At 35.1% G+C, this 26,178-nt stretch overlaps 2 protein-coding genes across 3 annotated transcripts in view; one reads left to right on the top strand and one right to left on the bottom strand.

The window, feature by feature from the left end:
• The window catches only part of LOC129278025 (protein O-mannosyl-transferase 1-like), a 24,177-nt gene extending 19,597 nt beyond the window's left edge, over window positions 1-4,580 (top strand). Inside the window, exons 15-17 of the mRNA XM_054914226.2 lie at window positions 632-758; window positions 1,300-1,474; window positions 1,821-4,580. Of these exons, the coding sequence (XP_054770201.2) occupies window positions 632-758; window positions 1,300-1,474; window positions 1,821-2,004 (486 nt within the window). The 3' untranslated portion in view covers window positions 2,005-4,580. The remainder of the gene's footprint in view (window positions 1-631; window positions 759-1,299; window positions 1,475-1,820) is intronic.
• Window positions 3,502-26,178, bottom strand: LOC129278026 (guanine nucleotide-binding protein G(i) subunit alpha-like). 2 transcript variants are annotated; one of them, XM_054914227.2, is made up of 8 exons: window positions 25,679-26,178; window positions 19,747-19,789; window positions 18,691-18,832; window positions 18,168-18,331; window positions 15,240-15,368; window positions 14,150-14,279; window positions 8,542-8,695; window positions 3,502-6,604 (listed from the first exon to the last, which is right to left on the bottom strand). In XM_054914227.2, the coding sequence occupies exons 1-8, from the start codon at window positions 25,848-25,850 to the stop codon at window positions 6,417-6,419; spliced, it is 1,122 nt and encodes a 373-aa protein (XP_054770202.2). In that variant the 5' UTR covers window positions 25,851-26,178; the 3' UTR covers window positions 3,502-6,416. The 2 variants fall into 2 exon arrangements, with proteins under 2 accessions (XP_054770202.2, XP_063966266.1); XM_064110196.1 differs by lacking the exon at window positions 25,679-26,178 and adding an exon at window positions 24,486-24,835 and having other exon boundaries at window positions 4,499-6,604.

The raw sequence follows: 26,178 nt of genomic DNA on the forward strand, positions 1-26,178 counted from the left end.
CTGGTGATATCACCCAACAAACGTTATTATCTTGGCCGCAACCAACCTGCAACTAACCAGTAGAAAGACAGTAATTTTCCCTCAACATGCACACGATTTGCTCACACCTCGCCTGCAGAACTCGCCAACTACACGTATGTTGGCAGTATCGTGACCGTTCATTGTGAGTAATTCACCTGTATTTTGCCCGCAGATAACAAGCATAGCCAGAGATCTGCGAGCAACCTGCGTACTTCAAGTGGGTTAACTGCTTGTGATTTGCTGGTCTCCTACTGATGTTCTGCAGGTGGAACCTGCAGGCAATCACCTGCAACTCACCCGGAACAGGTTTTGAGCATATTCAAATCTTTTCTGCAGGCAAATCAGACTTGGGTGCCCTCCTGTGGGCAACATGCATGCGAGATACTGTCGGTGCAGGCGACCTGCAGGTAATAAAAATAGTTACATGCAAGGCTTGCTCGGAACGATATGACAGGACCTTTACAATCAAATACAAATTGACTTACAACCAATGAAGTGTACGTATTAGGGACTTGCACTTGATATTTTGAGTTGCGAACAATGGATAAACAAATGGACAGAAGAAATTAAAAGAACACTATTTTCCGTTTTAAATTCCATTCTATATTAGGCTCAAATCCATCTCCTTGGCAATGTAGTCATATGGTGGTCTGCTAATGTGGGGATTGTGGTTTATCTGGTAGTCATGGTAACCTTCATCATACGTCAACAGAGGAATTGCAATGACCTCACAAAAGGTAAGTCTCATTTCACCTCTCACTCGACCTCTTTTACAGGGAAACCTCAGTTTTGTCAAATGTGAAGAAAAACTGAATATCATCAAGGGTTTTCTTACTCTTTTCAGAGTTGTTTATGGGTAACTGGATTTTATTATAAAACATCATGTCTCACAGTAACAGAGTGAAATGAACATGAAGTACAAATAAAAGAATTACAAGAAATCAATCAATATATGTAAGATTGGACATCTAGAGGTCATTTTCGCAGTCCTCAAATTTAGTAAAGAGAAGTAAAAACACCTGGCAAGAGTTATTGGACATATCAATTAGAATTGTACCTAAAAATATTACAGAAAGTGCAATACCATAACTGTATCGTGGCACTCCATTATTATGAAGGAAGTTAAGTAGAAAGGTCCACTGCCACTGATCAGCAGTTAAGGACCTATATACTGGTATTGGTTCATGAAATGGAAATTGTCTTTAATGTTAAGTAGTACCAAACCATGCATACACAGCCTCGGAAAATATATTTGACAATTTTTTATTTCTGATTCAGCTGAATGGGTTCGTCTTTTTATGACTGGCGCCCTCTTCCTGTCGTGGTTTTTCAATTATCTTCCATACTTTATGATGGAGCGTACATTGTTTCTACATCACTACCTACCAGCGCTCCTCTCCAAGGTGCTTCTATTGGCTGCTACGATAGAGATAGTATACTTCCATGTCTTGCAGTAAGTCTCTGTCATTCAAATTTCATTTTCTATTTATTTGTTGTGTCTTGCAGGTTAAGGGTCATGTAGGGGTCAAAAGATCATATTGCATATTTATTGATCGTGAAATCAGGCGAGATTCCTGGTTCGTGAACCACCTCATATGTTGTCTTTACGCTTGGAAAAGTTGGGTTTGGATGTATAAAAGGGTTTATTACTTTATGGAATATCCCATATGTTATGTTGTAGACCACTGGTGAAGGCATTTGTTCTACTTAAGCCACTGTGAGCAGAGTTGTTTCTATTTGTAAATATATTGAAATTAATAATAGTCTTTTCTAAATATGTATTAATTTCTTTTGTGCAGAACTTCTGCTCAGCGTAGTCTTTTCACCAGCCTAGTGGTTGTTTGGCTGACGTGCGTCTTCTTAGTCTTCCAAAAATTCTTACCACTGACTTATGGAAACAAGGACTTAACTGAAGAGGAGGTGGAGTCTCTTAGATGGTTTGAGAGTTGGGGGTTTCTTGTACAAGGGAAGATGATTGCATGATGACTTCGGAAGAAGAGATCGATTCTATTTGATGACTTCTCAGAAGAACTTTGATGCATATAGAGAGTTAGGAATTAGTTGTCCAAGGAAAGTTGATTTCATCAGGCAAGCATTCAAAATGAAGAGGAGTTTCTTATGAATCATTTATTGAAAATAATATTTCTGTTTAGAGGCTATTAAAGTGATTTGTGACTCAATAGGAAAGTTTGCAAGCTAATCAAGATAATGATCCCATTCTTGTACAGAAAAATGTATTTTACAAGAGAACAACTGATCAGGGAAGGAAATTGTTTTTGTTGTATAATTGGACCACAGTCTTTCATCTTGTATATTATGTAGTAACGTCTCTGTGTCATAAAGCTGTTTGTAAGTTAAGAGCGACTGGCGATCCTTTCTTAGCCATCGCCAATTGATATATCATTTACCACAAGAAAGGATCACCAGTCGTTCTTAAAGTCGCTCTTAACTTGCGAACAGCTTTATGAAACACCCCCCCATATGTATGTATTCACTGTCAGTGGTGGTATCATTTATGTTGTATATTTTGCTGCACTGTTTAGTTTAATATAACCAAAATTATGTTTATTTTCTGTATGGGCTAGGCCTGATTTTGTCATGCTGGACCATGATAACACTGACAAGATCAATGCACAATTCATGCTAACTAAAACATTTGGTATTCTCTCTATGTCAGCTAAAAAGCCTCAAACCTCCAATATTGATTGGCACGTCTTATTTCGTGATTTTCTTGTTCAAATTTATGTCTTTGATGGTCACCAATTCATGCTTTATTCCTGACAGCAATTTAAAGTTTATTTTATGGTTGCCTCCTATTACATGAGGCATAAATGAGTTTGGACAAGAAATTGCATGAGCCCAGATTGATAAGGGTTATCTCATTATAAAGATTTTTTTTTTAATCAGTTGTTACTCAGTTACAAATACATCAGTACTATGCCTTTTTGCCAATATTTCAACTCTTATTTTACTTAATTCATGCTGTTATATAACCACTAATACAGTCTTAACCCTAAAAGGACTGGGCTATTTGAGATGTATTGAGAACTGGGAGGGGGCGATGATGCCTCTCGGCCGTCGTTCGCGCGATCACGCCAAAATTTGGCACGCACATTCTTTACCTCGTAAACTACGAGCCAGTATTTAAAAAAATTCTGAAAATCATTTTTTTTTGTTATGAAACCGGTAGGAAGTTATTCCTTAAAAAGCTGTGTGCGCTGCGAACGCCTAGCTTAGCCGGGTAATATAGGAGCGCCTTGAGCACCTAACAAGGTGGATATGTGCGCAATATAAATACCCTATATTATTATGAATAAAATATGCATATTTATTATTCGTGAAAAATAAATAAATTCACTTCAAATTTTCTTTTTTTCCAGATGTCATCTTTGTAATTTAACTTAAACATTTTCTCAAAGAAAAATTGCGAAGCCCAATTTTTTCCTCATGTATTTCTTTGTTTTTTCATCTTTTGTTTTTCAATGGAAATTATTATCTCCCATTTACCAACTAAATTAAACCCTAAATTAATTGAGCAATTAGAATGAAAAATAATCACCCTTTATGAATTTCATCTTCCGTAGACTTTGTACACAAAGTATAAAAATGAGCCATTTTCGGCATGACATAAAAAGTCAGTATGCTATACCCGTATGTCCCGAATTTGGTCTCAAAATGTGTTCGAGACTTATAAAAGTAATAAAATTTGCGGTGCTAGTTTCAGAAATATCGTGCGAAGCGTTGAGGAGGGGGCCCCCCAGTTCTTTTAGGGTTAAGACCATTTTTCTTTTACTAAGAGTGGGACGTAATATGACCCCAACCCTATTCAAATCTCAGCCGCTAATAACACAATTGCCACAAAAATTTGCAAGGGCATAAAGCAAGATTATGTATTAATACATATTTGCCTATAACTTCATAAATGCTAAACTTTGGAAAACTAAAAATACTGTCTCTATGGTTGCCAATTCTCAAACACTATTTAATTTAGTGTTTAGAGAGGACACAGTTAATGACCTCATGCCTAACAATTTAAAATCACCTTTAAACACAACTTGAAAATAAATGCCCTTTTTTAATTTCTTTGCCTGAAATTAGGCATTTGTTTCTTTGACGGTACAATGAGGTGGCAGTTTTAATGCATGATTATAATGGGGAGGGGGCATTTCTATCAGTATAAGTAAGACTATGTCACTGAAATAGTTAAATTTGTCAGTTTTATAAAAGAATGTGATGGTCTTATGTTTTTGTTTGTTTATTAGCATTCAGTGATTCAGTAACAATAGATAATTCTCCGTGGCCAGGTCCATGTTATTATGTTATTTTATGCTCTACCTTCAAAATTTAAATACACAAATTTGATTTCAAGTTGTCAAAATTGATTATCAAATGAACAACATGTTTACATATATTTTGTGCCTGTATATATTATTTATTACTGTATCTTGTTCATTACTTACCTAATATTTTCATTATTAATATTATTTGTTGTTCTTTTGTTAAAAGGGCCACCTGAAATATCAGAAATAAATAAATTGCAAGCAACTTTTATACAGTCACTCTAAGAGATAAAATTAGTGAATTATTAAGTATATTTTGGTATGTTTCTCTAAGTATGCATGAAAGGTACTGATTTATCTTGCTTTATATGATACCATTTCCAGTGCAGTATGTGATGTTGCTAAACAACCTAAGCCCATTTTTTACACCTTCCATGATGCAACACGGATCTCAGTCCGTGGTGACCCGGGGTGCCAAATTGGAATTTTCCACCATTGCCGGAGTGAATACGTATTTAACTGGGTATTAACTCGGAAGTGTACGGAAAAGTGTAGTTTCTACAAGGACAGACAAGGCAGCACCAGGGACCTGCTTGATAAGCTACCGGGAGTCAACATGGATGTTACTGGGTCCTTACACGGATCTTTACGGTCTCTACTGGGATATCTCTAGAGCTTTGGCCAAGATTGAAGTTTCTTTTATTTTGGCAACGTCTGAAGCGTATACATACATGGCCATGAACACGGACTATTGTTCATGTGCGCAAAAAATTGAAAATTTTCAACCCCGGATATAGCCGGTATTAACAAGGACCTCCCGGATACATTCGGTAGCTACACGGATGTACAAGGTGGCTACAAGAATAAACACGGATGATTATCCGTCCGTGAACTGAAAAAATGTTCTCCCGGATACGCCGGTACATCAAGGATGGCGCCGGATGAGTAGTCTTTATGTACACGGTAATCGCGGACTGTACACGGATGACCCCGGATTGATAATCCGGGATGATCCGTGAAGGTGTAAAAGGGGCTTAAGTTTATCATAACACACTCATGTGAATGAGCAAGAACAGAAAAATGAACATTTCCCAATTCATTTGAATATCCTGTTAATGTGAATTATCATACAAAATATTACTCTTTTTTGTACATGATTACAAAACCATTCTGTGTTAAAAACATATGTTGGGTCTTACATTATAGGCAAGTCACATATTTTGACAAATTCTTTCTCCTTTTTTGAGGAAAAGAATAATAATTTGCCACTATTATTTAAAAAAAAAATCAAGATAAAAATTTAATTATGGTTATGCCATTTTGATTTAGGGGAAAACTTTGAAGTATATTACATGTATCATACCTTACTCTTACATTACAGAAAAATCACATTTGTAATTAGCAACAGAGACATACAAGTCCCCCAATAATAAAGTTGTGAATTTCAACAGTATCAAATTGGTTCCTACTACATAAAGGCTATTACTACTCTTTATATGTAGTAACATAAAGCAGTTACCAAGATTCAACATTAATAAATCAATCAAATCTTAACGACTCATGCTCGATGTAGGCTTGATCCAAAATCACAATCCTAGTTATTTCATTTATTTTTCTGCAATTCAAATCTTTACTCATTCTATCTTCATAGAGAAGACACGCAAGGATTCAATGCTACATTCTTTATCCTGCGTTCTTAAGTCAATATCGCCATTCTATCACACAACTATTCAAATACCCGTAAGCTTTCCTGAGCGGCCCTGACTTCATTTTATAGTTTGGACCTTCCTTTTGACCAAGAGCCACCAACAGCCTTTCAAGAAGACCCATCTGTATCACTCAATCGCCATTTCATCCCAGGGTCCCGATGCATACAACCAAACGCAGGTCCTCAATCACCACTCCTGATTGGTTTAAAAATCCAGTCGCTCTTAATATTGACGAGTCATTTTTTATTATAATTCTTTCTGATGAGGGGAGCCCTGGATGACAATTCTGATCTGAACCTTCTCCACAACGAAAGCCTTCATCAAAGACATGTACAGTACATTCTTAGAAGATACAGACAGTCGCAAATGCATTGAATCATATCAAAGACACAACTGATGCAGTTTCTTAGAACATTCCAATTGATTCGAGAGAACTCTTCAAGATAACATCTGCGCAAGAATCAAACACAAATTGAATATTGCCTGTATCAGTGGCTACTGTAAAATGATGGTAGATTTGACGATGACGAAATTTGTTCAGTGCCAGAAACTTGTCGCAGATGTAATTTCTTGCTTCGCGGGAGCTATTGGATCCTACAAAAAGAATAAATTAAAGATGTTAAAGAAAATAAATATTTATTATCATTCTTCATTCATTTATTTATTCATTTTTCCAACAAATTTTACAATGCAATAATAACAATATATAAAACATAACATCAGACAATATAAATGACATATTCAAATAAACCAAATATGAAAAATATACACTTGATACAGAAGATAATATTTCCAATTTGATAATAATATGCAAGATATGTTGGAAAAATTCTAGCCATCAAGTGATAATTGTAGTCATGATACATGATAAATGGAACTATTGTTAAATGAATAAGACAATTGATGATTTGATTTGTTTAACAATAAAGACAGTAATCCAGAATCTCTTATATTAGCATTTCCTATCTAAAGAAGGGTGTCATAAAAAAGTGTCATGATAATATTGCATGGAATACAAGGTCATTACCATAGATCCGATTTTATTGAATATATGATATAAGAATGATCCAAGTCCTTGGCTCATTTCATTGAGTTAAACAATAGAAATTATTACTTATACATGAACCCATTTTGTGTGCAATTTATATCTCAGAATTTTACCCAGGTGTGCTTAAAAAGAATGGAGAAAAGACTGAAATCCTCACCAGACATAAACAGGCATTTCATTTCTCTTGATATTTTCCCAATGAGCTATCATGGATTTGGGTTGTTTTTATTTTTGAATACTCTATTGTAATGCATTGACTTCTGGTCATCCCATGTGGTGTGTTATAATCTTGACTAATCCCCACCCAATACATGTAGTTCACCAGTGGGCACTGCCAATGATTGGTTCTACGAGACAGCATAAATTTGCAGACCCCCAAAGATTGATAATTTTTAGACAATTCAGTTCTTTTCTAACTGTTAAAAATTATTTACTTCACTCACTTCACTAAAAGTATTTGTTTTCATATTCCATTAAGCTTGTCTTTGCCTTTAACTTACTTTTGCAGCGAGTTATTTTTAAAAACTACAAATCCCAGGAAAGACACAGATCTTGAGTTCACTTACATTTATTCTCTACTTCCTATCCTTTTCAAGAAATATTGACTACCACACATGTTGACACTGTCAAACAGCTGTAAATAATCCTACCTACTTGTTCAAATATTCTAATGAAATAATGTTTTTAATTTTCCATACTATATGTTGATCAATCATTCAGGACACAGTTATGAATTTTATGGGCTAAAATAAATCATCAGCTATGAATTACTCTAATATTTAAATTCTAAACATCAAAAATGATGTTAAGAGATTTAAAGCATGACAACCATTTTAATACTTGCTTGAATAAATTTAAAGGGTATGGATAAAGTGGCCCAGACAGTCGGGGAAAAGCAAATAAAGAAGTTGCACCTCTCACAAGGAACATTAAATCTGTACAACATTTATTGACAAGGAAAAATAAAATAGATGGGTCTATTGGCCCTGTCCCCCTTCCCCCTGTCCCCCTTCCCCCAGAACCATTACTGGTTACTGTTCTTATGTTGTTTATTATTGATTGATACCTGTATATTGTGCGGGTTTTTTTTCTTTCCCCCTTATGTATCCCTTTATTTTGTGATAGCAATTGCAAAAAAAAAACTTTTTAAAATGCTCACATTCATAGAGTTATGAAAATATCTTGTATGATGCTTTTGCATTACAAAATAGATTATATCTGAAATTAAATATTTTAGATTTGAATGTAAATCCGGAGGGGGGGGGTGGCAATGTAACAACAAATTAAATGAATTCCATAACATATGACATGTTATTGAGGACAAATGACTACAAATGTGGGGAAAGAATTTGTATTATTTATGTTAATATTGTTATTTGAGAAATATGCTTACTATTTCCATTCTAGAAGATTAAGAATAGTTGTGGTTTATCTTAAAACATTTGAAATACATAAATTTATTAATTCTATACTGATGAATTACCTGTATACTCTGGACAGAAGACAGAGAGTGGGATGGTCTTTATCTTCTCTTTAAACAGGTCCATTTTATTGAAGAAGATCATGAGTGGCGTCTTTCTAAACCACATACTGTTACATACCGCATTGAATATCTCCATACTTTCCATCATCCGATTCTATTGAATATAAAACAACGACAATTAGTGGTAGGAGAATTTCATTAATAAAGGCTAGTATAGCGAATGATCATGATATTACTGTAATCACATATTGTATATTTACATAGCTTTAAAATTTATACAAAATATAGGGAACGAATAGGAATTATATATCCGAGATACCTATGCCAATTATTCAGAACAATTCGGACAAAGGCCTTTGTACTGTTTCAAAGGTAACAAGTAAGGATAGTTATTCTTATGTCCAAGCAAACTTATGTATCATAATTTTTATGGGGAAATCGTGATGTGGATCTTTAGTAAAGGGGTACTGGGCTGACAATAATTATATCTAAGTAATTAGAGTCAAATTCACCAAGCAGAATGCTGAAAATTTCATCAAAATCTGATAACAAATGATGAAATTATTCAATTTTGCAGTTTAGCAATATTTTGTGAAAACAGTTATATGTACGTCGTCATGAATATTCATTAGGTTGGCTGATGATGTCGCATCTCCACTTTCCATTTTCTTTTATTTCTACATCACATTAACATAATGTAACATAATAAAATACAAAAGTAACAACTGGGGATAATGACATCAGTTTGCTCATGAAAACATGCATAAAACTGTTTTACCGATATAATACAAAACTTTAAAATGTCATAACTTTGTTTATTTCTCGTCCAATTTTGATCGAATTGTCAGTGTTTGTCTGATTTTTCTGTATCTGTTTAATCAAATTATTTTCAGCCTGGAGACTGGAGTACCCCTTTAAATGCAAAACCATCATTTCAAAGCCGGTCAATATAACTAATCATTAGTACCATTCATTCGCATATTTACCTGTTGGCTACATTAATGGTCATATGATCGATATCAGCCAATCATTTTATTAGGATCCTTATCGCCTTTAATAATCGAAACCGTCATCGCCACATTTGCATTTGGTTTAGGATTTTCGTAGGATGACATGAGCGAGCTTTCGCATTCATGGCGGGAATAATTTCTACAACATAAAAAAATCTATTAAAAATGCCCGTCAGATCACAATGAACAGCTGAGAAGTCTTTGTCAACAAATGTTGAACCGGGACGGCTGATCGTCGTAAAATTTTGAGCTGACCAAACATTGCAAATATGTCTTTTGTCAAGAGTCCAGGACGAAACTGCTGTCTTGATTCAATAATTTTTGACAATGACTACTTTGTCATGAAGGGTTTTTTCTCATATTCCGGCCCAATCTCCTTTTTATAAGCATGATTGAAAAAATAACCACATTTTATAGAGAGGAATTTTAACATTCAAATATGTTGCATTGGAATTTTATGTTTCACCAATGAAGTTTTACACAAAAACATGCAAGTCTCATAGCATTTATAGTATTACCCAATACTATGTTAACCTTTTTGAGAACCCTATATCAAACACCTATTTATAGATGCATGCCGAATGCTTTTCTCGAGTGGCGTGTTCTTGCTACAGTTATGTACCGAAGTCAAAGTTTTTGTTTTCTTTTACACTATTTAAAGGCCCCTCGATGTATATAACCATTAAGTCCTTTGATATACATAACCATTAATAACCTGGGCTTAGGCCAAAGTGATGGCCACTTTCTGTCAAGAAAACAACAACTTTCTTCACCAAATATCCAGTAAATCGAATACAATCAATGGTCATGCTCATGTAATCTAGAAAACTGATTCAACATTCTTCTGGCATATCAAGTTATTAGTATGGAATAATAATTCTAAATTTTGACAAATCAAAGGATTGATACTAATTCGCATGCTCTCTTTCCAACCAAGCGAAAACAAGATTAGAACAGAGATCCTTTATTTTCTCTTGCTGGAAGAGGAATTAACAACAAATTCAAAACACATGTTACACGGACTTCTTAATATGTGACAAAAACGTGCAGCTAAACACTAAGAATAATAAGAACGAACTAATATTATAAGTTTAAGCATTAAGATGATATGAATAAAATAAAGGAAAGGAAATGGACTTCATACTTTCAGAATAACTGATCAGACAATCATACTTCTGATTTTTTTGAGGGAAGGATTAAAGAAAAAGCAACTTATAATTATATTATAATCATTTCCGATCACTTTGTTTCCAGAAGTATTGTAATAATGATGATAACTAAAATGGTTACAGAACACGTCACGTGCTTGGCTCGCTTTCCCCTCCAACCTCAAAATGACCAAACATCATGCGCGAGACGTTTTTGATCCATTTTACACTGATGAGCTATAATTTTAGACATTGAATTCTTTTTAAAGAGGCTGAATTCCCCCTCGAAAGATTGTCTGATAGCACTTTATTGGTTCGATAATCCTACCCGTGGGTAAACGATACGGAGTCAGTGAAACCGTTTCATTATGACGTCATCCGTTTAATGAAGTACATAAGTCTTCAGTGGGTTGGATGTATCAATTTCTATCCTTCTCACTTTACCCGAGGCGATGTACTGTTTTTTTTTAGTTTCCAGAGATGTAAATCCCGGTGATTATCAGTATGATTGATGCCAATGATTATAAGGTTAGCTGACCATGCTTTTTGCAACGTGATCTGAATGATTAAACGTGAAGGTCATTAAAGCGTTGTTTACTACTTCGGTATTGATAAGGTTAAATAAATGAAAGTTTGACTGGAATTTAGCAACTGCTTTGAAAGAAAATTCGGATATACGCAAGCTAGTGAGAATTTTGCAAGGTCGGAGATAAGTTAACTTTGGAGATAATTGATTGAATAAAGATAATATACAAAATGAATTGTATAATTCAATAAATTTGATAAAATATACAAAATAATGGATGAAATGATTAAATATTAATATGATTCATTGATTGATGGATGGATGGATGGATGGATGGATGGATGGATGGATGGATGGATGGATGGATGGATGGATTGATTGATTAATCATTTATTGCTAGTAAAGATGTTTTGTATATTTGTTGCATGTTTAAACTCAATTAAACGACATTCATTGATATATCTCCATTAGATGTGAACATATCGAAATATCTATAAGACATTGAGCCTGCCTGCTATTACAGGTAATCAAAGTTGAATAAAGGGAACAAATTGCCAAGGAAATTGTAGGGCATATTAATTACTAACTTCTATTTGAATAATCTTGTCAGATTTTCTCAGAAGTAGAATAAAGAGCTGTGGACACAAATTTAATATAACCAAAAAAATATGACAAACCTTTATTTGGAACTCATATTCATCATATTTGAAAATCCTGCCTATCCATTGTCAGTATACGAAATTAATTGAAGACATTGAACAATGACATTTTAATCGTAAAAGTCACCTTAAAAATATTATGATGACTTACAATCGATCACATCTACATCTAAACAAAAAAAAATGATTAATTAATTTGAATAACAGTAAGCAAAACCTCTGCTTAATGCTTGCAAACGAAGTGAAGTTGGAATTTCGCGAGCGTTTGTACGGGTTTCCAAATAGGCTTGTAAAAAGTTTGCAAGAATGTTCCGAAATGATTTTTGTTGTCACAGAGAAATATCGGACAATAATTCATGACTATCCTGACTTCCTGCTGTAATGTTACCCTTTTCTCGGAATCCTTATCTCTATTCGAAGCCAGGCACCTGATGTTGTAATTGTATTGGTTTTCTGCCTTTCTCTGACAAAGAAATCAATTTTCTGAATACTTCTCAAGTGGACAGTAAAGAAAAAACAGAAGGCGGTTTTATTAATAGTTTTTTATTCATCACAGAATCGCGGCGGCTCACCATTAAGCACACGCAATCATTCAGCCAATGTCTGAAGTGTCTTCTAAAATGGAGATTTTATGTTGTTACATGTCGTTTCGCATAATATGGCAAATTAGATACCACAGGGCACGTATACCCTGCGTGCACCACATGGAATATTCAATAAGTAACATAAATATATTCTTCTTACAGGATATACTCTTAAAAAAGTGCTAAGGGATCTGAGGAAGGAAGCCCAGTCGGAGGTAAGGTTGGAGTGGTGCCAGTCTAGACATAGTTACTCCGACCAAGGAGGTTTCAAATGAGATGGAGTAACAGCAAATAAAATCTCTTTGAACAAGGTTAAAAAACCGCCAGCAGAAAGTATGTCAGGCATCACTTTGCTCAACATCTCTTGCAATTGTGTAGACAAATGATTCCCGCATGACTCCGCAGCTATAGGTCATACAGAAAGGGAAATATGCTTTTGTGATGATAATTACTTTTTTCGCCGCATCTTGGTCTGGTTATATGTGTAGTACATAATTCGGAGGCATGCGAAAATAAACTAAGCAATATATGTCCTGAAATATGACTCAAATTTGCTCGACTGGGCATGTGCGGGCACTCATCTGGCATGTACAGTAATGAACAACAATATTCCACCGACCACATTTGAAATTTTCATTCGCCGCAAACGATCGGAAAAGTGTTAAAATCTGGTTTCAGTAAAGGTCAAATTCTCTTTTTTTTCCACTAATTAAAGGTTAAGTAATATAATCTGGGCAAATATCTCGTCGTAATAGTGCTTGGTTATTGATGTTTTGTCATGCATTCAAATTTCAGTTTGGTTATTAATATGAAAGATGGAAAATCGATACAAATGAATATTCGTAAAATTTCACCCCTCGGATTTCTTCAATGAAACTGGCGGCTTCGAAGCTGGACATCAAATGGGTCCTTATTGCCGTTCTTTCTTTTGTGCTTCTTTAGAAATGAACAGCTGCTTGAATAAATTTGTTGACTGTTGGAACTCCAGTCATAGAATCTTCTTGCTCCGACCTTCCTTCGACCAAGATATTCCAAACCCTTCAAGGAGTATCTTGGTCGGAGGAATTTCGGAGTAACTTTATCCAGACTGGCGCTAGTCCGACCTTTTTATTCGAATGGCCTTCCTCCGACCAAGAAGATTCTATGACTTTAATTCAAATCTTATAACAGCCTGAATGCACCTGGATCGTTAATGGACCCTCGTTCTCGTGGATTCTCGGTAAAATGGGAAGAGCCGCACACACTCGCATAAACAAACACAATTAAACAACTATCAATAATGATTTAGTCTATGGAGTGTAGTTAATATAAGAATTGCTTAATATGAGACTTCTAATTACATACAATGCAATTTCTTGTTTGAACAATAAAAGTCACTTCACGAAAACGTTGATATTTATATTATCATTATCATTACTACTATGATCGCTATTATTGCCATCTTATATAGTATTATCATCATCAGCATCATCGCCATCATCATCATCATCATCATTATTAGCAGTATTAAAGTTATTATTATTACTGTAAATTGAAGAACAAGAAGAACAATTGTTATCATTATCACTATCTTTACATGTCTTGATCATTGTCATTACCATCATTATCGCAACATATCCCCAGCCCGTTCGTAAAATAACAAAAATATCAAATTATAGCTTAGCTATAATATGCTATTTACCTTTTTAGGATCCTCTCTCAGCTTCTGGTCGAAGGCACTAATAGCCACAGTATACATGATTGCTGTGACGTCATCAAAACAATGTATCCATTTCCGTCTCTCTGTGCGTTGGCCACCTATATCAACAACCCTATAAGGGGTAAATCATTCAAAATGAAAGGATGGTATATTCATAATCACTGCAGATTCAACTCCATAATAAATAACAATTTTAGTCCTAACTTTTATTGAATGCTGTGTTTTTCCTTCATTCAACATTCATGAAAATGTAAAATATTTACTAAATATATCATTGAAGTTTCTTTCAAATTCAAATTGCCTTTTCATTTGTTATTCGGGCTAAGATTTAGAAGTCTCAAAGATATGGTGTAGTTAGAACCTGAATTCCATTTCAAAACGTTAGTCCTATATATTCAAAAAAATATTTCATTCATCAATAATCATACCCGATTTGGATTTATATTGAATCTGAGACATTTCTATACAGACTTGTTTAAAAAGTACTTCATGACATTCTATCTCAAAAACTATCGAGACAGGGGCGCCGATATTTTCTACTCGGACATAAGATTGAAAGGCGAGCAATATTATTGTTAACATATTCTTTGTCTAACAACAATCCAGACCAACTTTATATATTCTATTTCTATAATAAGAATGGCTAAAGTGTTCATTAGAAGAAACGATAAACGATTCAATTGGCAGTATTTGTCTATCATCAATATTATCATCATCATCTTTGTCATCATCATCAACATTATCATCATCATCACCACCACCACCACTACCACCATCATAGTCGTCATCATCACAATATTCACCATCATCACATTCATCATCGTCATCATCATTATCACTACCACCACCACAACATTCACGATCAGGCAGCTTTAAATTTTAGATTCAACTTTAATCACAATGGTTGTTTTAATATCAAATTGTGCAGGAAAGGATTTTTTGCCAACTAAGTTCTCTATGGAGCTTAGATCACAAAAATCAACATCTATCTACCAATGTTATCAAAACGGCTAGAATTTGTAAAGAGTGATTAAAAAAAATATATATATACTTATATTCAAGAAATGCTTACACAAATTTTCGTTTTCTAAATTTGAATTCTGTAGCGATAATTCCCGTTGATTTGAGTCTTGCTCTGATAATATCATCATCGCATGGAATATAGTTATCACTTGAGATAGCAGATAATCTTCCGAAGAAACTGAAATGAAGGAATAAAAAGTATTTAAGTAAAAAAAAATAGAAGTAATAACGGGTCAAGGTGTTTAGCGACGAAAAAATATTGGCAGAGGTTTTATCTGCTTAATACTTCCTACAATTGTCTTAATATTTCTGCATCTTCGTCATAATACATGTACTAACCTTGAGAAAAAATATTCTTAACGACTTCGATAGACATATTATAATTTGCATTGTAATCCTCGTGCTTATAATCAGATAATATTCAAGCATATTATCGATAATTACCCAGGTCAACGGATTTAATCAGGCTTTTTCTCATTTGCACTAAACTAGCTGTGTTGGCTCTATAGTGACCAAAAAAAATCGTATCAGCTTAAGTTTGTGGGATCTTTTTTTAATAAGTTTCTGTAATCAATTTACCCCCCTTCACCTCGCACAAACAGAATTGTATCTTTTATAGAATTGATTAAATATCTAATAATTCCCTTTAAACATTGTTACAATTTTTGTCTTTAGTCAGGATAATTAATTCCATCACGTGATTTATGAATTGCGTCATTAACTGGCTTTGATAATCTGTTTTTTCATCATTCTTTTTGTCTTATCCTTGTTTTCTCTTGACCTATCAGAGAGTATATCTCTGGAATTTCTGAAGATAGACAATTTATTTTCAAAGGAAATGAGTACCTAACTCTATTTTAATTAATATACAGAGTACAAAATTCATTCTAGATCTAAAAGTTTACAAAACTGATAAAGTCATTGACATTCTAATTATTGCGGGATTCAAGAAAAGACTATATCGTCTAAATCTATTAATTTCACCTCTCAAGAAATTTTGGACTCGTTATCAGATTATTCTGATGGTCTTGCAGTCATTACTATGGACCTCGTGGCAGAAATATCTGGTTTTAAATACGGCTCCTAAAAATCAATCGTAATTCCGCTTCGGATTGGTTTAAAATCAAGTCGCGTTTGATATTTAGAGTTAATATTAATTACACCTTTTCATGCAAAGGGTCCTATAGTCTGCCTTCTTCGCTTGATTATTTTCGAGGATAAGAGTCACACAACACGGCGCGAACAGGTCATAAGTTAGAATGTCCATTACATTATTTTTTTGTCTCAGTTTGAGCAGGATTGTTTCTGGGCAGGTACTGAATTCAAATGCTCGCGGGAAGCGATATAGTCGCTTTGATGAAAGTAATTCCCATACGTCTTTAGCTCAGGTAAGCCTCGAGAAAAACGAGTGCTACATTATACTCACTCGTCAAAACTGACAAGTTTTTCTACTCATCTCTCCCCCTTTTGTTGACATCTCGATAAGAGTGTATATGCCACGAGGTATGGTCGACCACAGGAATGATTCAATCAAAGGGAAAGTTTAGGTAAATGTTCCATGAAAAAAGGACGGGATACACATTTTTTATTAATTGTTTAATTTGAAATTGAAAGTGAAGACACTTATAGGTAGATTTTTGGAGAAAAAACAGTATGCAAATGAAAAGGTCATGTCTTACCGCGCGGAGGAGCGCCCCCCCCCCCAAGTCGGTACGACCATGACAGTCGAGATCGAAATCTGTTTGCGACATCATGCACAAGGGAATGCCATTTTCGATAACATTCTTGGAATTAATCACCACATTGATGTCTCATGAGGCTCTGATTTGCCGGGAGAAAAAAATGTAGCATTAAAAAAGGTGCCGAGACCTTTTTTGTACATGACCAAACTGATAAAGTAAAACACTAATTGTTAAAAGCCATATTATATTCGCGCTCGACGCGGTTAGAACGAAAACATCATGGATTTTCCTTGATATTCGAGGTCCATCTTAACATTTTGAGAGAATATCAGAAGTGTTTTTTTTACATTTATGAAATGATTTTTTTAATATGCATCATTCTAAAAACTTGAGTATTTGTATTCGAGGTGTGTTCCAGACTTCCAGAGGCGTATAAGGGGATTGGGGAGGGTTCGTGCCCAATGTAGTCATATACCACTATTTTTTGTGGGGGGCGCAAAATTTAAGAGAAATACAAACCCTGAAAAGTTTTGTATGATGAATCAAGATTTCATTGCTTACCCCGGTGGTAGGTTTCATAACTATGATATCAATGTATTAAATTGGAACAAATATCGAACCGCGACCGCATTTGAATTTGTATTTTAACTTAATTTAAACCATTCACAGCAGAATAAGATGTAGAGTTTGCTGGTATCTATTTTGGTCATGTCCAATGGAATAATTACATTTAAAATGGGCATTGGAGTATGGGTGTGTTAAATAAATTCGGGATTATTGAAAGTTTTTTTGGGGGTCAAATTATTGAGTGCCATAATTTTTCCTCTTTAATATATCTGCCGATTTGAAACCCCTAAATTATCACAAAATTGACTAAGAATTGAAAATTCATCATTAATTTGGCTTGCAATAGTGCACCATGTAAAATATATATTATAGTTATCACCATTACATCAATACCAAATGACATACGGGTACATGGTCTTGGTTTTAAATTATTATATATATATATATATATATATATAATCTATTATACATTGGCTATGTCACAGGTGCTCAGGGGTGACCATTCCCTGTGATTTTGCCCCCCCCCCTCCCCTTCCCCGCCGCAGCACAGCCGCCCTATCGAGCCGCCCTATCGAAATAACCTGACACCAATACTGTACACTTTACTATTATCCATTCTCGTTTTTTAAGCTAATTTGTGTACCAGTTTGTCGGAATATTCACTATAAGCACAACAAATATACAAATACATTGATCACCAGATTTAAGTATTTTCACAACTAACGTACTAGCTTGCGTTGTCGAGGAGCTGGAACTCATTTCTTCTTCTGTAACATTCCTGGATGCCATGGTAATTCCATATCCTATCCATTACTTGGGTTAACTCAGGGGTGAATTCATGATCACGTGTTCCTATCATTTCCATGTAGGAGTAGAAATAGGCTGCATCGTTCTGCGAGATTCAATTGAAAGCAGAAAGAATAAGAGGGGAGGGGAGAATAAGAGATGGAGAGAAGGAGAAAAGGGAGAAGGGAGGGACAGAGAGGATAGAGAGAATGAGAGAGAGATTTAAAAAATAAATGAAATATGGGGAGAGAGTGGGGGAGACCCTAGTGCGAAGAATAACGGTATTACGATTTGATTTGCATTGAAGTTAATGAAATAGTCCACCTTGACGTAAAGTTGGTTTTGATTTAAAAAAATGAAAATGAGATGGTTTGGTAAAATTCACCGAAGAGGCAGATGAAAATAATTTTTATTTGAATAAAGAGAATAGGAAACTTCATATATAAATGATCTTATAGGGCTTACCTCAAATTTCGGGTCATTGTGTTTAATGTCAAGTTTGTTGATAGCACCTAAGAGTGATAAGATAGACTCTGTAACGTTTGATCGTATGATGTGACTAAACACGTGACGCTCATCCTCATTGAAGCCTTCCAAATGAATCAATCTACAAGAGATTATTATAAAGGTTGTTTTGAATTAATCTGTTGTGTAAAAAAAATATGTTGTACAAAATGAATATGTAGTATATATATATATATATATATATGTAGTGGTGTTTATCACCAATCTCTATTTTAACCTCCATGATCACACAGATCTTGTCATTTTTTTAATACAAAACTTGGTATGATTGAATGATAAGATAATATGCCAAAATCGTATAAGTAACACTTTGTTACAGTCATATTGACATTCTTTTTCCAATTTTCCCCAGCTTTACAAATTTGGTGAAAATATATTTTAAAAACATACAATTATCATTATTTGAAAAATAAATATGCAATAATTTTTGTTGAAGAAAATAACGTAGCTGGTTGTTTGTGGGAAAGCTATTTTTCACTTATCATTTAGTGAATTAAACTCTTTGTATCATTGCGTCTCCAATAGGTAAACATTTTCATCATCATTTCAAAAATCACATCAATATTCAATCTATTCTAATGGAGAACATAATGCTTTAGAAGGAAATCTGAAATTTTATTATTTTTAATAATGGACTTTTCTATGTCTTCTTTTGCAATGGCTTGATCACACACACACACATCACTGTCATTATTTTCTAACATCAATAAGCATTCAGTTTGTAATGAAGAAAATAACGTGACAGGATAACTAAAGGAAATCTGAAATTAAATTTCACTTATCAAAATTAACTTCTTTATAATTCATAATTACAACATTCATAGACACTTCAGGCCCCGACTTTTTGTAAGAGTATAGTCCGAACTTTAAATGAAGAATTCTGTCTGCCACTAACTCCTTTCAAAGAAATTGATAGATAAAATGAAATAATGCTGCTTAAACATGACTGCATAGATTGTGTATAAGATGTTTCTGATGTTTCTTTGATGGCCTCACCTTAATTGCTTTGCGATTGTACTCTTTCCTGATTCACCCGCACCTGCATCGGAGATTTTAAGAAATATCCAGAAATTGGTATAAAAAATAATATTTCGCTTCAGATTCAAATTCCTGGGACCAAAGATTCGGGGAGGGGAGGGGAGGCGGAGTGTATGCATAAAATCACGTTTCAAAACACTGGCGTAAATCCCGGGGGGGGGGGTGGGGGGATATATCCCCCCCACTTTTCGAGGAGGTGGGGGTGGCCTGTACAAACATCCCCCCCACACTTTTTTACGAAAGAAATGAAAAAAAATCACAAGAGATAATTGTTTTATTGGTGAAAATTCTTCTTAAAATACCGCTTAACAAAATAAAACAATATTATTGAATCATAAAATGCAAATAAAGAGCCAGTTCACCATTTCCAAACGAAATACTTATGTCCTTGTTATGTTATAACAATGAAGAGAAACCCCCGTTTCTTCCAATTCATCAATGTTGGGGTCTTTGGGAAGGGATTAAGATGGAATGTATACAATTTTGAATGTAATCTCTAATAAAACCATTAAACCATCATGGGGTAAAAAAAGATAATAACATTGGAGGGGTATTTGCCATATGGACATACAGTGGCGTAAAAAAACGGGGCAAAGGGGAAAAGGAGAAAAGAGGGAGAAAGGAAGAGAAACGTAGTGGGAAAGAAGAAAATATTATTCATGACAATGTTATATTATATTATAATTATGTTATGTTACATTACATAAGAAACATTTTTATCATAACTTTATGAAACATAATTTGCCCAGGGCCTACGTCTTCATTGTTCCTGGTGCTCGCATTGTCTGTTTAACGAGATATATAATCCTGTTGTACTAAAACATCCCGTTTTCAAGTCAATATAAACCAAATATATTTCCTAGCACTTGAGTTATCACTGTTTTATGTAGTGACATATGCTTCTTTTACATGACTCAAAAAGTGATTGCCCCATGTTAAGGTCTTCGTATATATGAAACATTTCCTGTCCGTGATTACGTTCGCATTAGTGGATTGGTGAGATATGTCTGCTCTTCATGAATTCCTAAAATCAGTCCTTAAAATGTCCCTTCTTCTGATCTGAATATAAAAAATTTTCAGCTCGCGCTTCGCGCTCGCATCATTTGGTTAATGAAATACGTATGGTCCTAGTTAATTCCTACAAACATGGCAAAGAAACCTTAGAATGCCCCACTTCAGGTCTGAATTATCTAAATTTTCAGCTCGCGCTTCGCGCTCGCAATATTTGATTAGTGAGATGCGTATGATAATCATGATTGCAATGACTACAAAAAGTGTTTGTGTTCAGATGTAATTCTAATAAAATCAGCTAGCGCTTGGCACTCGCATTAGATGACTATGGTGAGATATGCATACTCTTAATGGATTCCTAAAATATATTCCTTAAAATCTCGCTGTTTGGGGTCAAAATATACGAAAATTTCAGCTCGCGCTTCGCGCTCGCATTGTTTAGTGAGACAGGTACCTATCATGATTACACAAATTTGATTATAATGTCCCTTTTAAGGTGTGAATATTTATTTGTGGGTTCGAATCCCAGCCAAGATGCGTTTTACTTGAAAAGTGCAACCCAGGTGAGTTGAAATGAGTACCTGGTAGGATTTAACCCATTTAATGCACTGAGTGTAATTGCCGATGAAGCGGCACCTCTTGTTAAAGCAAAGAAAATAATTGTATTGTATGGAAACATCGCTGTTTAAATCCAAATATATAATTACTACTATCATTGCCGAATAATTATTATTGTACAAGAGGGGGTCGGGTTCCAAAATTTGGTCATAAAACTATTTCGAATAGTTAACTGGCAATATGTATGTGAATCGTCACCACCACACACTAATACCCATTTCCCCCAAGTACTATAAACAAACTTAATATGTGCCGCAAGCAATTTAATTTCTTCAGAAATTGTCCTTTATTAGCAGTATCAAAATCTCACAAAACATCAACAAATTGTTGTTTATCTCTAGTTTTCATCATTGACTTTAAAGTGTCTACTTACTGCAATACCTTTTTTGATGTAATTTGAAACTATATTTTCCATAACAATGTTTAATTGCTTGGTAATTCTCTGGAGACATATTCTGGCAATTCAAGCACATGTAAATTTTCCTTGGAGGTGCTGCGCACACGGTGTATTATTTTTCATAGGCAGCACCCCCAGGAATTCTGGAAGATATGACAAAATGGAGAAATGTAACAAAATTGACCTTCATTTTACAGAAAGGATTTTTTTTTGCTTGTGAAATTGCTTGGGCCGAAAATGGCCTCCATTTTTTTTTATAGTTTTTTTAGTTTTGCTAGTCAAATTGACATCGGCGCAGAAAAAAAGGTCACAGGGCCCTGTCCCTCCCTCCTCATACATACCCCTCTCTCTTTCTCTCTCCCTTCTTGTTCAATAGTTCAGAGTTGAAAAATGTAAAACTAAGTGATTGATTTCAAAGTTAATTTATACAATTATTCTCGCAAAGGAATCATTGTTATCAACTGTATTAATACGTGTTATGATGAATGACTAATATTTGTTTACAAGTTTTACATCTTCTTGAGATATGAACGAAGTTCTATTTAACCAGTTCTTAAATTTGATTGCCAATTATTGACATTTGCAAGAACTTAATTCAAGGATGCTTTGCTCTGAAGAGATTATTCCTGATCAAAAATCGGTGTAATTTGTTTACATTGCATACAAATTGCATCAAATACAAAAGCTTCTTAAGTAATTTTGGAAGTTTAAGTAAGGTGCACAGAGAAGAAGAAGACGAAGCAGGAGAAGAACAAGAAGAAGGAGGAGAAGAAAAAGAAGCAGAAGAAGAAGAAGCAGAAGAAGAAGAAAAAGAAGAAGGTGAAAAGAAGAAAAAGAAGAAGGTGTAGAAAGAGGAGAAGACTACGAAGAAGAAGAAAAAAAGAGGAGGAGGAAAAAGAAAGAAGAGGAGGGGGAAGTAGAAAAAGGAGAGGCAAAATGAAGAAGAAAAAAAGATAATAATGACAATAAAAATAATACAGGGTGATAAAGACGAATTGGGGAGAAAAGTAAGGAAAAAGGAAAAACAAGGAAGGAAAGAAAATTTTCTGCCTGATGAATAATATGTTGTTTAAACTTGTTATAATGTTTTACTTCATCGATAATGAGCTAGACAACACAATTATGTTATTTCCTCGGGTTAATTATAATCTAAAAAAAGCACATGTTTCCACTTTCAAACAGTGTACCTACTTTCAATTACTGCGTTTAGGAACTCGGTGAGCATAGAGAAGTTTTTATTTTTATTTTTATAAGCCGTTGACTGTTTTTATTGGTGTTAAGGGCAAAACTTTAGTTATTTGCATATGGATTTTTCAAGGAGCAAAACTCAACATTGTTGAATAAATTTTTGACCCCAGTTGGAAAGAACACATTGTGATCACAGCGTGTTCACATAGTGGACTACACTCCTGAACCAAATCAGTAAAATTGACTAGACCAGTGGTCACCTGGATGAAACTGATATGACAATCAGTGATAGTCAAATTTTTGACATATATTCTAGTCAGAAATAACTCTGTTTTAGTAAAATATGACTAGAAAATAGTCAAATATGACTAAAATAAACATTTGCACCCAGCTGACCATATTAACTAGTAATTTTTGACTGATTTGTTTTCAGAGTGTATGTGAAAAAAAATTCACACTGTTAAATTGCTCAAATTCAACAGTGTGAAGATATTTTCACACTGTGCATTGTGGATACCTCCACAGTGTCACTGTTCACAGCGTTTTCACAGTCATGGTCGACTATGTGAACATGGGATGCACACTTTTGTAATGCACATGGTGTGAACGTGATTTCACATTGTGTGCGATACTGTAAACACACTGTGGCACACACACTGTGGGACACTGTTCCTTCCCGTAGGGAAAATACATTCAGGGATTTATTAAGTATTATACAGTGCTTTAATATCTACTTTAGATAGCATAGAATTGCACTGATAAATACAGGAAAAGTTGAACATGTTAAAACGGAAGGATAATATGGTGTATCAGCACCTAAAATACATTTTAGAAACCACTTTCAAGATTAATGAGCAGCGCTGTTCCCCTCCTATTGATATTTACCAATAGCAATGGAAATGATCGGGTTTTTTATGTATTCCCCGTGTTTCATCAAGTGAAGTTGTATCAGTTTTTTTTTTACTCGGACAGTTGTTGAGCATAACAGTGTTCTATAGTGTTCACTGCTAATGTGCTGCAGAAAATGTTCCAATATACCATGAATATTCCACTTTTGCCCAAGGGAGTGTTTAAGACAGATTTGCTAGTAGTCCGGGGGTAGTCAAATATCGGCAATTAAGGCGGCGGTTCATACCCTTTCTTTTACGACCGTGAACAGTCATCGATGCCTAAATGTCTCAAAACGTGTCATTAAAATGATTGATCATCAACTTACGCCGCCTGGATGCAGCTCCCAAGGGCGTAGGCTGGAGGTGCACCATCCCACTGAGGCAGAGGAGTTCCGACACTGGCAAGGAAAACGAAAAAATGCGTGCCCCTTTTTCTGCTTTCAACAGCTGATTTTCCAAACTGTTGTTCCACCTCCCCAAGATGTGCGCCCCATACCACTTTTAGTTACACCTCCCCATGCTCAAACCAGCCTACGCCCTTGGCTACCAACCTTTATGCTTCGCATCAAACGCAGCATCACCGTTATTCTAACCTCGTCTGTGGGGTGAGTGTATTATCATATCACTCAATATCCCTGCGTCAACTCCGCCACCTCCCACTGGCTTCATCGTAAAGGTCCAGTGGTAAAATCAAACTTTGGAATACAGCACACACAACTGTCTTTCTATAACGCTTAAATAGTTCTTAACAATTGTCCATTTCAAAACACAAGATCGCAACGAAAAACAAGTTTGATTCGGAGCTTAACGGACTTTTCCTGCTTCCTAAAATAATGATTATTCTAGGCTGAAGCTCAAGGTTTGGTCCCACTGCACTTACGGATGCAGAGAGGATGTAGAACGGAAAAGAATCTTGCCATCCGTTGGAAAACGTTATGTATGCACATGTGTTTCATACGCTCTATATCCATCGAGCATCCGTCCACTGTGATTTCATTGTTCGCCAGTTTTGTCCATTGTCTGAAGCGGATGAAAACAAATGGAGCCACCCCGAAATTTTGCTTGCCCGCTGTATCCGTTATGAATACGTTTTGTGTCCATCGGCCAGTAAGAACAGGCTTTTAATGAAAATGCTATCTCATCCATTCCTTTCACCTAAATCAGAAGTTTCCATTTAATAGCGATGTATTTGAAACATGAAACGGACCTTTTTGTTTGACAGAGATTGGTATCCAACAAAAAAGAAAATGTCTAACATATTTGATCCTTGCGGCATCATAGTTGCTCTAAAGGGAATAGTGTTGAATGGTTCTCCATCTCTTAAAACTCCTCGGTATGACATAGATTGGTTTCCATCATCGACAAGACGTATTGTTGTCTATTAAGACTTTCATTTTATCATGAATAATCGTATTACAGTTGTTGATTGATACCGACCAATTCATCTTGGGTCTTAACTGAGGGGCTTCAAGAATGCTACTGACATAGCAATGCACCTGGCTCATTGCATAATCCTTTCCTTTATTTTCTTTGGAAGCCTCCAGTCATGCCCGCCACAAGCTATCAAGTTACACTACTCTACGCCATCAATCTTTTGTACCCATGTTGAAAAAAAAAGAACACAGACTCATTCAAATTATGCAATTTGATAGAATAAAGGCCTTAATTGCGGCGAGTTAGGCGCATTGTTTAGACCAATAACATCACAATATAGATTAGCAGCAAAATTTAGACAGTAACATAATTATATTTCAATAGAGCATGAAACACGACTTGGAATACTTACCTAATAAGAGAAGTTTCACTGTTTTGGAAGCTTCCAATTTTGCTGCATGAAGCATTTTCTCAATCTTTTTGTTTCTCCTCCATGCCACCTGTATATTACACATATGTGCTGATTCTTTGTGGTAGGTCGTAGGTGAGATCTTCACACTGGCGCCCGATCCCATCTCTATCATCCGATCGCTCGCTTGTCTCTCTCCGTTCTGCTCTTCTTATTTAACGTGCGTTCGTTGATCTATACGGCTCATGAACGAACGAGCGGGAAAGAGTTTACCAATCGTCTGATTCTTTGAAAGAAGGGTTAATCGGTATCTAGAATCGATGATGAAGTATTTAAGAACAGATCGTGGAAACGGTCAAAGGAAATAGTGTAATCCCAACTGTTTTCAATCCCCTGCAGCTCCGAGAGCAATCGTGAAGGCTTGGGTGTGGTGGCGGTTTTGCTTTATACGTCTTGGTCGCGTCGTCTGGTACGTAGTGGTTACGTGGTTCAAATCTCACCCT

Source organism: Lytechinus pictus, chromosome 15, assembly GCF_037042905.1.
Source record: "Lytechinus pictus isolate F3 Inbred chromosome 15, Lp3.0, whole genome shotgun sequence".
Taxonomy (NCBI): domain Eukaryota; kingdom Metazoa; phylum Echinodermata; class Echinoidea; order Temnopleuroida; family Toxopneustidae; genus Lytechinus; species Lytechinus pictus.

Excerpts from the sequence above, each read along its gene's own strand:
- LOC129278026 (XM_054914227.2), bottom strand. The coding sequence starts at position 25,850 with ATGATAGAGATGGGATCGGGCGCCAGTGTGAAGATCTCACCTACGACC. Across the intron at positions 18,833-19,746 it reads ACAATCGCAAAGCAATTAAG|ATTGATTCATTTGGAAGGCT; the intron begins GTGAGGCCATCA and ends AATCTCTTGTAG. Across the intron at positions 18,332-18,690 it reads ACAATGACCCGAAATTTGAG|AACGATGCAGCCTATTTCTA; the intron begins GTAAGCCCTATA and ends TGAATCTCGCAG.